Here is a 14,758-nt window from a genome sequence, read left to right as displayed (position 1 = left end):
TTAAGAACAGTGATTGTATCGACTGCTTTTTTTTCTATTTCAAATGCTTGAACCGCACATTTTTATTTCAGATTGAACCAGGAAATACATGAGTTTAGTTTTATTTTTTGAATTTTATTTTTATATACAGCAGGTTCTTATTAGTCATCAATTTTATACACATCAGTGTATACATGTCAATCCCAGTCGCCCAATTCATCACACCACCACCACCGCCACCCCGCCGCTTACCCCCCTTGGTGTCCATACGTTTTTTCTCTACCTCTGTGTCTCAATTCCTGCCCTGCTAACTGGTTCATCTGTACCATTTTTCTAGGTTCCACATATATGCGTTAATATACGATATTTGTTTTTCTCTTTCTGACTTACTTCACTCTGTATGACAGACTCTAGGTCCATCCACGTCTCAACAAATGACCCAATTTCGTTCCTTTTTATGGCTGAGGAATATTCCACTGTATATATGTACCACATCTTCTTTATCCATTCGTCTGTATCGATGGGCATTTAGGTTGCTTCCATGACCTAGCTATTGTAAATAGTGATGCAGTGGACACTGGGGTGCATGTGTCTTTCTGAATTATGGTTTTCTCTGGGTATATGCCCAGTAGTGGGATTGCTGGATCATATGGTAATTCTATTTTTATTTTTTTAAGGAACCTCCATAGTGGCTGTATCAATTTACATTCCCACCGACAGTGCAAGAGGGTTCCCTTTTCTCCACACTCTCTCCAGCATTTGTTGCTTGTAGATTTTCTGATGATGCCCATTTTAATTGGTGTGAGGTGATACCTCCTTGTACTTTTGATTTACATTTCTCTAATAATTAGTGATGTTGAGCAGCTTTTCATGTGCTTCTTGGCCATTTGTATGTCTTCTTTGGAGAAATCTCTATTTAGGTCTTCTGCCCATTTTTGGATTGGGTTGTTTGTTTTTTTAATATTGAGCTGCATGAGCTGTTTATATACTTTGGAGATTAATCCTTTGTCCATTGATTCGTTTGCAAATATTTTCTCCCATTCTGAGGGTTGTCTTTTTGTCTTGTTTATAGTTTCCTTTGCTGTACAAAAGCTTTTAAGTTTCATTAGGTCCCGTTTGTTTATTTTTGTTTTTATTTCCATTACGCTAGGAGGTGGGTCATGCAGGCTTCCCTGGTGGCACAGTGGTTGAGAGTCCGCCTGCCGATGCAGGGGACACGGGTTCGTGCCCCGGTCCGGGAAGATCCCACATGCCGCGGAGTGGCTGGGCCCGTGAGCCATGGCCACTGAACCTGCGCGTCCGGAGCCTGTGCTCCGCAACGGGAGAGGCCACAACAGTGAGAGGCCCGCGTACCACCAAAAAATTAAAAAAAAGATTTTGCTGTGATTTATGTCAAAGGGTGTTCTTCCTGTGTTTTCCTCTAAGAGTTTAATGGTGTCTGGCCTTACATTTAGGTCTTTAATCCATTTTGAGTTTATTTTTGTGTATGGTGTTAGGGAGTGTTCTAATTTCATTCTTTTACATGTAGCTGTCCAGTTTTCCCAGCACCACTTATTGAAGAGACTGTCGTTTCTCCATTGTATATCCTTGCTTCCTTTGTCATAGGTTAGTTGACCATAGGTGCATGGGTTTACCTCTGGGCTTTCTATCTTGTTCCACTGATCTATGTTTCTGTTTTTGTGCCAGTACCATATTGTCTTGATTACTGTAGCTTTGTAGTATAGTCTGAAGTCAGGGAGTCTGATTCCTCCAGCTCCATTGTTTTCCCTCAAGACTGCTTTGGCTATTCGGGGTCTTTTGTGTCTCCATACAAATTTTAAGATTGTTTTGCTCTAGTTCCGTAAAAAATGCCATTGGTAACTTGATAGGGATGGCATTGAATCTGTAGGTTGCTTTGGGTAGTAGAGTCATTTTCACAATATTGATTCTTCCAATCCAAGAACGTGGTATATCTCTCCATCTGTTGGTATGATCTTTAATTTCTTTCATCAGTGTCTTATAGTTTTCTGCATACAGGTCTTTTGTCTCCCTAGGTAGGTTTATTCCTAGGTATTTTATTCTTTTTGTTGCAGTGGTAAATGGGAGTGTTTCCTTAATTTCTCTTTCAGATTTTTCATCATTAGTGTATAGGAATGCAAGAGAATTCTGTGCATTAATTTTGTATCCTGCAACTTTACCATATTCATTGATTAGTTCTAGTAGTTTCCTGGTGGCATCTTTACGATTCTCTATGTATAGTATCATGTCATCTGCAAACAGTGACAGTTTTACTTCTTCTTTTCCAATTTGTATTCCTTTTATTTCTTTTTCTTCTCTGATTGCCGTGGCTAGGACTTCCAAAACTATGTTGAATAATAGTGGTGAGAGTGGACATTCTTGTCTTGTTCCTGATCTTGGAGGAAATGCTTTCAGGTTTTCACCATTGAGAATGATGTTTGCTGTGGGTTTGTCATATATGGCCTTTACTATGTTGAGGTAGATTCCCTCTATGCCCACTTTCTGGAGAGTTTTTATCATAAATGGGTGTTGAATTTTGTCAAAAGCTTGTTCTGCATGTATTGAGATGATCATATGGTTTTTATTCTTCAATTTGTTAATATGGTGTATCACATTGATTGATCTGCGTATATTGAAGAATCCTTGCATCCCTGGGATAAATTCCACTTGACCATGGTGTATGATCTTTTTAATGTGTTGTTGGATTCTGTTTGCTAGTATTTTGTTGAGGATTTTTGCATCTATATTCATCAATGATATTGGTCTGTAATTTTCTTTTTTTGTATATCTTTGTCTGGTTTTGGTATCATGGTGATGGTGGCCTCATAGAATGAGTTTGGGAGTGTTCCCTCCTCCGCAGTTTTTTGGAAGATTTTGAGAAGGATGGGTGTTAGCTCTTCCCTAAATGTTTGATAGAATTCACCTGTGAAGCCATCTGGTCCTGGGCTTTTGTTTGTTGGAAGATTTTTAATCACAGTTTCAATTTCATTACTTGTGATTGGTCTGTTCATATTTTCTGTTTCTTCCTGGTTCAGTGTTGGAAGGTTATACCTTTCTAAGAATTTGTCCACTTCTTCCAGGTTGTCCATTTTATTGGCATAGAGTTGCTTGTAGTAGTCTCTTAGGATGCTTTGTATCTCTGCGGTGTCTGTTGTAACTTCTCCTTTTTCATTTCTAATTTTATTGATTTGAGTCCTCTCCCTGTTTTTCTTGATGAGTCTGGCTAATCAATTTTGTTTATCTTCTCAAAGGACCAGCTTTTAGTTTTATTGATCTTTGCTATTGTTTTCTTTGTTTCTATTTCATTTATTTCTGCTCTGATCTTTATGATTTCTTTCCTTCTGCTAACTTTGGGTTTTGTTTGTTCTTCTTTTTCTAGTTCCTTTAGCTGTAAGGTTAGATTGTTTATTTGAGATTTTTCTTGTTTCTTCAGGTGGTAGGTTTCTGTAGCTATAAACTTCTCTCTTAGAACTGCTTTTGTTGCATCCCATACGTTTTGGATCGTCGTGTTTTCATTGTCATTTGTCTTAGGTATTTTTTGATTTCCTCTTTGATTTCTTCAGTGGTCTCTTGGTTATTTAGTAACATATTGTTTAGCCTCCATGTGTTTGTGTTTTTTACGTTTTTTTCGTGTAATTCATTTCTAATCTCATAGCGTTGTGGTCAGAAGAGATGCTTGATATGATTTCAGTTTTCTTAAATTTACTGAGGCTTGATTTGTGACCCATGATGTGATCTATCCTGGAGAACGTTCCATGCACACTTGAGAAGAAAGTGTAATCTGCTGTTTTGGGATGGAATGTCCTATAAATATCAATTAAATCTATCTGGTCTACTGTGTCATTTAAAGCTTCTGTTTCCTTATTTATGTTCAGTTTGGATGATCTGTCCATTGGTGTAAGTGAGGTGTTAAAGTCTCCCACTATTACTGTGTTACTGTCGATTTCCTCTTTTAGAGCTGTTAGCAGTTGCCTTATGTATTGAGGTGCTCCTATGTTGGGTGCATATATATTTATAATTGTTATCTCTTTTTCTTGGACTGATCCCTTGACCATTATGTAGTGTCCTTCCTTGTCTCTTATAACATTCTTTATTTTAAAGTCTGTTTAATCTGATATGAGAATTGCTACTCCAGCTTTCTTTTGATTTCCATTTGCATGGAATATCATTTTCCATCCCCTCACTTTCAGTCTGTATGTGTCCCTAGGTCTGAAGTGAATCTCTTGCAGACAGCATATATATGGGTCTTGTTTTTGTATCCATTCAGCGAGCCTGTGTCTTTTGGTTGGAGCATTTAATCCATTCATGTTTAAGGTAATTATCAATATGTATGTTGCTATGGCCATTTTCTTAATTGTTTTGGGTTTGTTTTTGTAGGTCCTTTTCTTCTCTTGTGTTTCCCACTTAGAGAAATTTCTTTAGCATTTGTTGTAGAGCTGGTTTGGTGGTGGTGAATTCTCTTAGCTTTTGCTTGTCTGTAAAGCTTTTGACTTCTCCATCGAATCTGAATGAGATCCTTGCCGGGTAGAGTAATCTTGGTTGTAGGTTCTTCCCTTTCATCACTGTAAGTATATCATGCCACTCCCTTATGGCTTGTAGAGTTTCTGCTGAGAAATCAGCTGTTAACCTTATGGGAGTTCCCTTGTATGTTATTTGTCGTTTTTCCCTTGCTGCTTTCAATAATTTTTCTTTGTCTTTAATTTTTGCCAATTTGATTACTATGTGTCTCGGTGTGTTTCTGCTTGGGTTTATCCTGTATGCAACTCTCTGTGCTTCCTGGACGTGGGTGGCTATTTCCTTTCCCATATTATATTGTTTATTTGAGATTTTTCTTGTTTCTTGAGGTAGACTTGTATAGCTATAAACTTCCCTCTTAGAACTGCTTTTGCTGCATCCCATACGTTTTGGATCGTCGTTTTTTCATTGTCATTTGTCTTAGGTATTTTTTGATTTCCTCAAAAAATACCTTCCCATGTTAGGGAAGTTTTCGACTCTAATCTCTTCAAGTATTTTCTCAGGTCCTTTCTCTCTCTCTTCTCCTTCTGGGACCCATATAATGCGAATGTTGTTGTGTTTAATGTTGTCCCAGAGGTCTCTTAGGCTGTCTTCATGTCTTTTCATTCTTTTTTCTTTTTTCTGTTCCACAGCAGTGAATTCCACCATTCTGTCTTCCAGGTCACTTATCCGTTTTTCTGCCTCAGTTATTCTGCTGTTGATTCCTTGTAGTGTAGTTTTCATTTCAGTTATTGTATTGTTCATCTCTGTTTGTTTTTTAATTCTTCTAGGTCTTTGTTAAACATTTCTTGCATCTTCTTGATCTTTGCCTCCCTTCTTTTTCCAGGGTCCTGGATCATCTTCACTATCATTAATCTGAATTCTTTTCCTGGAAAGTTGCCTATCTCCACTTCATTTAGTTGTTTTTCTGGCATTTTATCTTGTTCCTTCATCTGGTACATAGCCCTCTGCCTTTTCATCTTGTCTGTATTTCTGTGAATGTGGTTTTTGTTTCACAGGCTGCAGGATTGTCATTCTTCTTACTTCTGCTGTCTGCCCTCTGGTAGATGAGGTTATCTAAGAGGCTTGTATGTACTCTTTTAAATCTGCTTTGCTGGCGCTTTTCATAAGGAATCTCAGATTAGACTTTTAAAGTCTCTTTAGGCTAAGAAGCCAAGCCAAGAACTTGTCCATTGTTTCCATTGTGCAAATATATATATTGTCATGAAAAATAAGAATATTTAGTAAGAGTTTCAAAATTCTGGAGGAATCAGGTAGGGAGAAAAAGATTAATGTTTCAACCTTTGTTGCAAATATATACTTCACCAAATTGCAATAAGTTATAGATAGCTTAAAAGAGGAGAAAAGAGGCCTCTTTAAATCTGGAAAACAAAACATTAAAGAACCAGCAATGTTTTAAATTAAATCATAAAAATTAAAATCATCATCAGTTCATTCAGTCTTACATAATTAATTCTTATTTTGCTTGATCTTGGTAGGCAGCTTTTTTTTTTTTTTTTTTTTTTTGCGGTACACGGGCCTCTCACCACTATGGCCTCTCCCATTGCAGAGCAGGCATAGCCGCGCCGTGGCACGTGGGATCCTCCCAGACCAGGGCAGAAACCCGTGTCCACTGCATCGGCAGGCGGACTCTAAACCACTGCGCCACCAGGGAAGCCTGGTAGGCAGCTTTATGAATCAGTTTTCCACTCGAGCTCTAGAAATTCTTACCCCGTTCAATAATACGATTTTATAATTATCAGAAACCTTTACTCTTCAGAGTCTTTTCCATGAATCTTCTTGAAGATGAAGCACTTTTTAGGAACATTTTTGTGAAAGCATAACAGTAAAACAATAACTGTCTGTGAGTGGCAAAGGCCCTAAAAATAGTCATGGTTAAAGATCTGGTAAGGGCTTCCCTGGTGGCGCAGTGGTTGAGAGTCCACCTGCCGATGCAGGGGACACAGGTTTATGCCCCGGTCTGGGAAGATCCCACATGCCGCAGAGTGGCTGGGCCTGTGAGCCATGACCACTGAGCCTGTGCGTCCAGAGCCTGTGCTCCACAACAGGAGAGGCCACAACAGTGAGAGGCCCGCGTATCGCAAAAAAAAAAAAAAAAAAAAAGATCTGGTAAGTGTTCACATACACACACCAAAAATGATGCAGTTGACAAGGAAATTTGGTTACTTTTATGATATATAATGTTTTAAGATAATAGCTGGAATTATGACTGATAACATTATGCCAGGATATAGATTTTTAAGAATTTCATATAATTTCTGAATCACTTATTTTAATGATATATATCTCTTATAAATATCACCTAAGAAGGTTAAATATTGCTTTTTATTTGACGATGTTTCCCATGCAGTCTAATATATCAAATAAGCCTAGGTAAATTAATATTTCTCTTTTAGCTTCATTCAGGATTTGATTTGGGAAGTTTGTTTAAAATGTCAAAACACTGAAAATATGTGATCAAATAGAATCACAGGTCACTGTGAAACAATACTCAGTTATCCATTCAACCAAAGTGACAAAAGATTTCAAAGGCAAATCCAGAAAGTTATATAGTTGTAAAAAACCAAACAAACAAAAATTAGCTCTTTTAATTCGATGAGTCAGGTTTTTTTTTCTACATAGTCAAAGACCTGATAATGACAACGTGAAGCACAGTAAATTATTTTCATAAGACGTACATCTTTTTTAAATTTTTGGCTGCATTGGGTCTTCATTGCTGCTTACAGGCTTTCTCTAGTTGCGGCGAGCGGGGGCTACTCTTCATTGTGGTGCATGGGCTTCTCATCGCAGTGGCTTCTCTTGTTGCGGAGCACAGGCTCTAGGCCTGCGGGCTTCAGTAGTTGTGGCACATGGGCTCAGTAGTTGTGGCTCGCGGGCTCTAGAGCACAGGCTCAGTAGTTGTGGTGCACGGGCTTAGTTGCTCCGCCGCACGTGGTATCTTCCCAGACCAGGGCTCAAACCCATGTCCCCTGCATTGGCAGGCGGATTCTTAACAACTGCGCCACCAGGAAAGCCCAGGACGTACATTTTTGTTTCCTAGGCAGATTACATTAAAGGTAAAGACAAACCTTTGTTCACCATTTCTTTTCTTTAAAAATTTTATTTATTATTTATTTATTTTTGTCTGCGACAGGTCTTAGTTGTGGCACGAGGGATCTTCATTGTGGCGCATGGGCTTCTCTCTAGTTGTGGCACGTGGGTTTTTTCTCTCTAGTTGTGGCACGCAGGCTCCAGAACCTGTGAAATTGTGAAGAAGGAAAAGAAATTCATTTGAGTTTTGCTGATGTGGTTCAGACTGCAAATGTTACAGCCACAGTGCATAAGTGCTTAGTTAAGATGGAAAAGGCATTAAATTTGTACAGTAAGATATTTTGAGACCACGTTCATATAACTTTTATTATGGTAAATCATTATAATTGATTTTATTATTAGTTGTTAATTTCTTACTATGCCTAATTTATAAATTAAACTTTATCGTGGTTTCAGGCATTACAGAGGGTATTGGAATGTATTCTCCATGGATAAGGGGGAGCTACTGTATATCCTTTTCTTTTTTTTTTTTTTAAGTAGCTTTTCTTTTATTTATTTACTTATTTTTTAAAAGGTTTTTTTTTTGTTTGTTTTTGTTTGGCTGTGTTGGGTCTTTGTTGCAGCACGCTGGCTTTCTCTAGTTGTGGTGAGCAGGGGCTACTGTTGGCTGCGGTGCACGGGCTTCTCATTGCGGTGGCTTCTCTTGTTGCGGAGCACAGGCTCTAGGCATGCGGGCTTCAGTAGCTGTGGCACGTGGGCTCAGTAGTTGTGGCTCGTGGGCTCTATAGCATGGGCTCTAGAGCACAGGCTCAGTAGCTGTGGCTTACGGGCTTAGTTGCTCATGGCATGTGGGATCTTCCTGGACCAGGGCTCGAACCCATGTCCCCTACATTGGCAGGCGGATTCTTAACCACTGCACCACCAGGGAAGTCCCTGTATATCCATTTCTAATATGTTCCATATTACTCACTATTGTATGATTGATGCTCAGGAAGAAACACTATCTTTATCTTGAGTCTTTGCAAAGCTCCTGGCATTATGATATGTATCTCAGTTTGAAAACTTTGGAATTGTAAGGGAGTTATGGAAAATAAGACTACACAGTGTGGTTGGGCTATTACTGTTGTGAGAAAACGTCCACAATCCCACATCCTTGATCCCTAAATTCTAGAAGCTCTGAAACCCAACAGATTTTCATAACTCATTTAGCAGCCAAATTTGACATAATCTGAAGTCATTTGGTAGGAAAATCTGGCCTTTTCTAGGGTATATTGGGAAATATAGCCCCTGGCTGGGCAGCCCTTCCCAGTGGTAATTCTATGCTGTGGAAGGAGGGAGTATTTATTTTTAGGGGATGACTTTAAAGAAATCAGAAGTTATTTTAAGGAGGCAGTTGTAGTCACCCAGGTGAGAACTACTGCTGTGGCAGTGGTGGGGATCAGATGACTTTGAGAGCTACTGAGGAGAAAGACTCTGGAAAGATTGTCATGACTGACTAGGTTTGGGTGTCGCAGGTGCTTCCCATGTTTGAGTTAGTTGAGTGTGGTAGAATCTCGGAGCTGTGGAAGCACACTGACTGGGTTCAACTGGCTGTGTGGCCTTGAGCAAGTGACTGTTGTGAGGAGAAAATCAAGTAAGCCACAGAAAATGTTTATCATAGTACGAGGCACATAGTAAGGGCTCAATAAATACTAGCTATTAGTATTACAACTTAGAACTTGAAGTTTGTCTGCCTTGAAGAACTGATGGTCATTATCAGCTGACATTTATGTAACTTCAGTGGTTAGTGCCATTTGGCTCTTCCCTTCATGTTTAAAAAAATTTATATCTTTATATACTTATGTTGTAAGCATTTTCAAAACATTTTTAGAAGCAGGTGGAGTATAAATTATAGATTCCAAATATAGACATTATAGCACCTCACGTAGTCTGAAGGATATACAGCAACAAATCTTCATCAAAGTAACATACCAAGTTCCATTAGCATTATTTACATATTCTAGCCTTAAAAAGAAATGTAGTGAGTTGAAATCAAACTTGGACATTTTTCTCCTTCTAATTTTGTTATACAGTTCAGAAAGAAATGACAGAAGACTACATACATGATGTGATTGCCTTAGTAACCTATCTGCTATAATGTATTAAAAGTTGCACAAAAAGGCACTGTATTAGATTAAAAGTCTGCCTACTTCTAGTTTCAACACATAAATTCCAAGGAGTGAAATACACGGAGGAGAAACCTATATGATTAAGAGAGACTTAAAAACATAACCTATCACAATGTGTGGACTCTGTTTGATTACTGATTTTTAAAGAGTGTTTACAATTTATGACATTTGTGAGACAACTGGAAATTTGAATAATGCCTGGCTATTTGAGAATATTAAGAATTTTGTTAGATGTGTAAATTGTATCACGATGACAGTATTGTGGTAACATAAAAAAGAAAAAGGAGTCCCCTCTTCAACAAATGGTGTTGGGAAGACTGAATAACCACATGCAGAAAAAGAAAACTGGACCCCTGTCTAACACCATTCACAAAAATTAACTCGAAATGGATTAAAGACTTAAACATAAGACCTGCTACTGTGAAATTCCTAGAAGAAAACACAGGGAAGAAGCTCCTTGACATTGGTCTTGTCAGTGATTTTTGGATATGACCCCAAAAGCACAAACAACAAAAGCAAATATCAACAAGTGAGACTAAATTAAACTTAAAAACTTCTGCACAGCAAAAGAAACAATCAGCAAAATGAAAAGGCAGTCTATGGAATGGTAAAGAAATATTTGCAAATCATATATATGATAAAGGGCTAATATCCAAAATAAATGAAGAACCCATATAACTCAATGACAAAAAACCAATTTGATTAAAAATGGGCAGAGGAACTAAATAGATATTTTTCCTAAGAAGACATCCAAATGGCAACACGTACATGAAAAGATGCTCTATATCACAAATCATCAGGGGAATGAAAATTAAAACCACAATGGGATATCAAGTTACACCTGTTAGAACAGCTGTCATGGGTGGACCTTGAGGACATTGTGATAAGTGAAATAAGTCAAAGAGAGAAAGACAAATACTGTGTGATATCACTTACATGTGGAATCTAAAAAAGTCAAACTCCTAAAAACAGAGTAGAATGGTGGTTACCAGAGGCTGGGGGATGCGGGATAGGAGAGATGTTGTTTAAGGGTACAAATTTGCAACTAGTAGATAACTAAGTCCTGGAGATCTAATGCACAGCATAGTGATTACAGAGAACAATGCTGTATTGTAAACATCAAACCTGCTAAGAGACTAGATCTTAATTATTCCCACTGCAAAAAAGCCATGATCATTATGTGATGTGATGGAACTATTAGCTAGCACTGCAGTGGCGATCATACCGCAGTATAAAGGTACCAAACCAACACATTGCACACCTTAAACTTACACAATTTTATGTCAGTTATAGCTCAACAAAAAAGAGAAAAGGGGGTCCTTATCTTTTAGAGATGCACACTGAAACATTCAGTAATGAAATGTGATTGCTGTGATTTACTTCAGAATAATACAGGAAGAGGGGACCTAGGTGGGATCATGGTGAAATAAGACCAGCCACAAAACTGAACAGTTGAAGTTGGTGATAAGTTCATTATACTTTTCTGTCTACTTTTATTATATGTATGAAATTCTCAGTGACAGTTTTTAAAAGACTTTTAAAATACACACACACACACACACACACACACTCCTACTAAATCCTAGGATTGAAGTACAGTGATGGAGCAGTGGAACATTCATCATCTAAGCCATACCATTTTTACTTCTTTTATTACCATAACTAACCTGCCTTATTTCTGAAAAGTGGATTGATCTTGATTTTTCATTTTTCACATTGTTTAGATGAAAGCCTGTTTATCCAAAATACTGTCCTTATGTTAGGAATGAACATTTATGCTTCCTAATTGGAGGACTATATTAATCTAAATGTTTGTTTTTTAAAATCTATTTTTTCCTTCTTTTAGCTGGCCTTTTCTCCTGCATCATGTTTTCCATTTTGAGGGTTTTCAACTTTGTCCATAAATTAAGAGTCACCTGAGGAGCTTTTTTGAAAAATGCGTAGATCCAATCTCTGGACATTTTTATTCAGTCATCCAGAGTAGAGCACTTTTGTATATAATTATTTAATTGTTTATTGTCTTGCCTTTCCTGTAAGCAAGGCCTATATTCCCAGTGCCTTGTACAGTACTTCAAATATAGGTATTTAATAATTGTTACATGACTGCTTCCATTTGTGACATATTTTAATTTCATATCAGAAAGAATTGGAACTATTCTTTTACAGAAAAACCAAGAGAGTATTTAATATCTATATTGGAACGGCTGAGAACTGCCAAAGTATCAGGCGTGGCTTTCCCTTTCTTTATGGATAACTCTAACATTGCAGCCATGTTTCAGATGCTGGACTCCTCGAATAAAGGATCCATATCATTTATACAGTATAAAGAAGGTCAGTATCTTCTACAAACTGAGGTAATAATTTGTGGTCATTCCATAAATTTCCCTAGCTGAAACTAATTCTCACTTTTAAAATTTTCCTTTCTTCTTATTCTCATAGCCCTAAAAACCCTGGGTCTGTGTACTGCAGATGAAGTTTTAAAAGATGATGGACATGGAATAACTTGTGAAAAATTCATGTGTGAAGTGTAAGTTTATTTTTAAGTGACTAATATTTAAATAACGTGGCATGATTTTGAAGTACAATTAATACATTTTAAAACAAAGGTTCCTACCTTCTGATAGAAACGTTTCATTCCCCTGAAACTTTCAGCTGACTAGAAAGTGAGGACAGGCAGGGCTGACAGTACTCTCTAAGCCTGGGGGGAGGGGAGGGAGAGGATGCTGGGGTTAGGAGGATCCAGAGGCAGCTTCCTTCTTTTCTCAATGGGAAACCCCAGCAATTCTCAAAGAATGAGGTAGAGAAGCGCCGATCTGCTAGAAAAACTAACAGAAAAGCTTTAAGCTCAATATACTAGTTGGAAAATCTCTGTATATAGAGTAATAAAATTTCTCTCAAAATAATTCCTAAAAATGATTTCGTAAATGTTTATCAATAGTACAGGCTGCATGCCAGCCTGACAATTTCGGGTTTGAGGTATTACAGCATGAAAAGTACTAACTAAATGCTAAGTCAGAAAAAAAAAAAAAAAAAAACTGAGGGAATAAAACTTGATAGTTCTGGAAGCCTCTAGCTAATCTAGTTCAGTTTGTTTAAAAGTTTTATTTAGGGCTTCCCTGGTGGCGCAGTGGTTGAGAGTCCGCCTGCCGATGCAGGGGACGCGGGTTCGTGCCCCGGTCCGGGAGGATCCCATATGCCACGGAGTGGCTGGGCCCGTGGGCCATGGCCGCTGAGCCTGCGCGTCCGGAGCCTGTGCTCCACAACGGGAGAGGCCACAACAGTGAGAGGCCCGCGTATCGAAAAAAAAAAAAAAAAAAAGTTTTATTTAACATAATCCAAGGCCAAGGAGAAGTTAGAAGAAAAAAGAAAGTTTAAGATTCTCATCTCATCATTAGTTACATAAATATTCAACAAAAAATGTTTAATTACATTACCTACCCCAGAGAATGATGGTAGCACAGTGCTGTAGCTGAAATGTTTCATCCACAAAGCAGAGGTTGCCCACTGTCACATGGAATGGAACTAGGAAGTATTCTGAATGGAAAGACATTTGTAGAAAATGACAGCAATCCTATTTCAGTCACTATCTCATAATATGTTTTCTTACGGGAAATACAGTGAATTTCCAAACTAGATACAGGAACTTCAATTATAAACATTTTATTTTATTTTTTAACATCTTTACTGGAGTATAATTGGTTTACAATGGTGTGTTAGTTTCTGCTGTATAACAAAGTGAATCAGCTATACATATATCCCCATACCTCCTCCCTCTTGCATCTCCCTCCCACCCCTCTAGGTGGTCAGAAAGCACCAAGCTGATCTCCCTGTGCTATGCAGCTGCTTCCTACTAGCTATCTATTTTACGTTTGGTAGTGTATATATGTCCATGCCACTCTCTCACTTTGTCCCAGTTTACCCTTCCCCCTCCCCGTGTCCTCAAGTCCAATCTCTACGTCTGAGTCTTTATTTCTGTCCTGTCCCTAGGTTCTTCAGAATCTTTTTTTTTTTCTTTAGAAAAACCGTATGTGTTAGCATAGGGTATTTGTTTTTCTCTTTCTGACTTACTTCACTCTGTGTGACAGATGCTAGGTCCGTCCACCTGACTACAAATAATTCAATTTCGTTTCTTTTTATGGCTGAGTAATATTCCATTGTGTATATGTGCCACATCTTCTTTATCCATTCATCTATCGATGGACACTTAGATTGCTTCCATGTCCTGGCTATTGTAAATAGAGCTGCAATGAACATTGTGGTACATTACTCTTTTTGAATTATGGTTTTCTTAGGGTATATGCCCAGTAGTGGGATTGCTGGATTGTATGGTAGTTCTATTTTTAGTTTTTTAAGGAACCTCCATACTGTTCTTCATAGTGGCTGTATCAATTTACCTTCCCACCAACAGTGCAAGAGGGTTCCCTTTTCTCCACACCCTCTCCAGGATTTATTGTTTGTAGATTTTTTGATGATGGCCATTCTGACTGGTGTGAGGTGATACCTCATTGTAGTTTTGTGTTTTTTTAAAAAATTTTTTTTTGTGGTATGCGGGCCTCTCACTGTTGTGGGCTCTCCCGTTGTGGAGCACAGGCTCCGGACGCACAGGCTCAGCGGCCATGGCTAACGGACCCAGCCACTCCACCGCATGTGGGATCTTCCCGGACTGGGGCACGAACCTGTGTCCCCTGCATCGGCAGGTGGACTCTCAACCACTGCGCCACCAGGGAAGCCCCTCATTGTAGTTTTGACTTGCATTTCTCTAATGATTAGTGATGCTGAGCATCCTTTCATGTGTTTGTTGGCAATCTGTATATCTTCTTTGGAGAAATGTCTATTTAGGTCTTCTGCCCATTTTTGGATTGGGTTGTTTGTTTTTTTTGATATTGAGCTGCATGAGCTGCTTGTATACTTTGAAGATTTAATCCTTTGTCAGTTGCTTCGTTTGCAAATATTTTCTCCCATTCTGAGGGTTGTCTTTTTGCCTTGTTTATGGTTTCCTTTGCTGTGTAAAAGCTTTTAAGTTTCATTAGGTCCCATTTGTTTATTTTTGTTTTTATTTCCCTTTCTCT

The 14,758-nt window shown here is 38.3% G+C and overlaps 1 protein-coding gene across 1 annotated transcript in view; it reads left to right on the top strand.

Annotated features, from left to right (window-relative positions):
- The window catches only part of EFCAB10 (EF-hand calcium binding domain 10), a 20,300-nt gene that overhangs the window by 2,964 nt on the left and 2,578 nt on the right, over positions 1 to 14,758 (top strand). The window contains exons 2-3 of the mRNA XM_030761466.2: positions 11,856 to 12,020; positions 12,129 to 12,216. Of these exons, the coding sequence (XP_030617326.1) occupies positions 11,856 to 12,020; positions 12,129 to 12,216 (253 nt within the window). The remainder of the gene's footprint in view (positions 1 to 11,855; positions 12,021 to 12,128; positions 12,217 to 14,758) is intronic.

This window comes from Delphinapterus leucas, chromosome 9 (assembly GCF_059928025.1).
Source record: "Delphinapterus leucas isolate spDelLeu-1000000601 "Yukka" chromosome 9, BTC_Dleu_Yukka2, whole genome shotgun sequence".
Taxonomy (NCBI): domain Eukaryota; kingdom Metazoa; phylum Chordata; class Mammalia; order Artiodactyla; family Monodontidae; genus Delphinapterus; species Delphinapterus leucas.
Note: the sequence above shows the minus strand (reverse complement) of the source record. Positions and strands in the feature narration are given on the sequence as shown.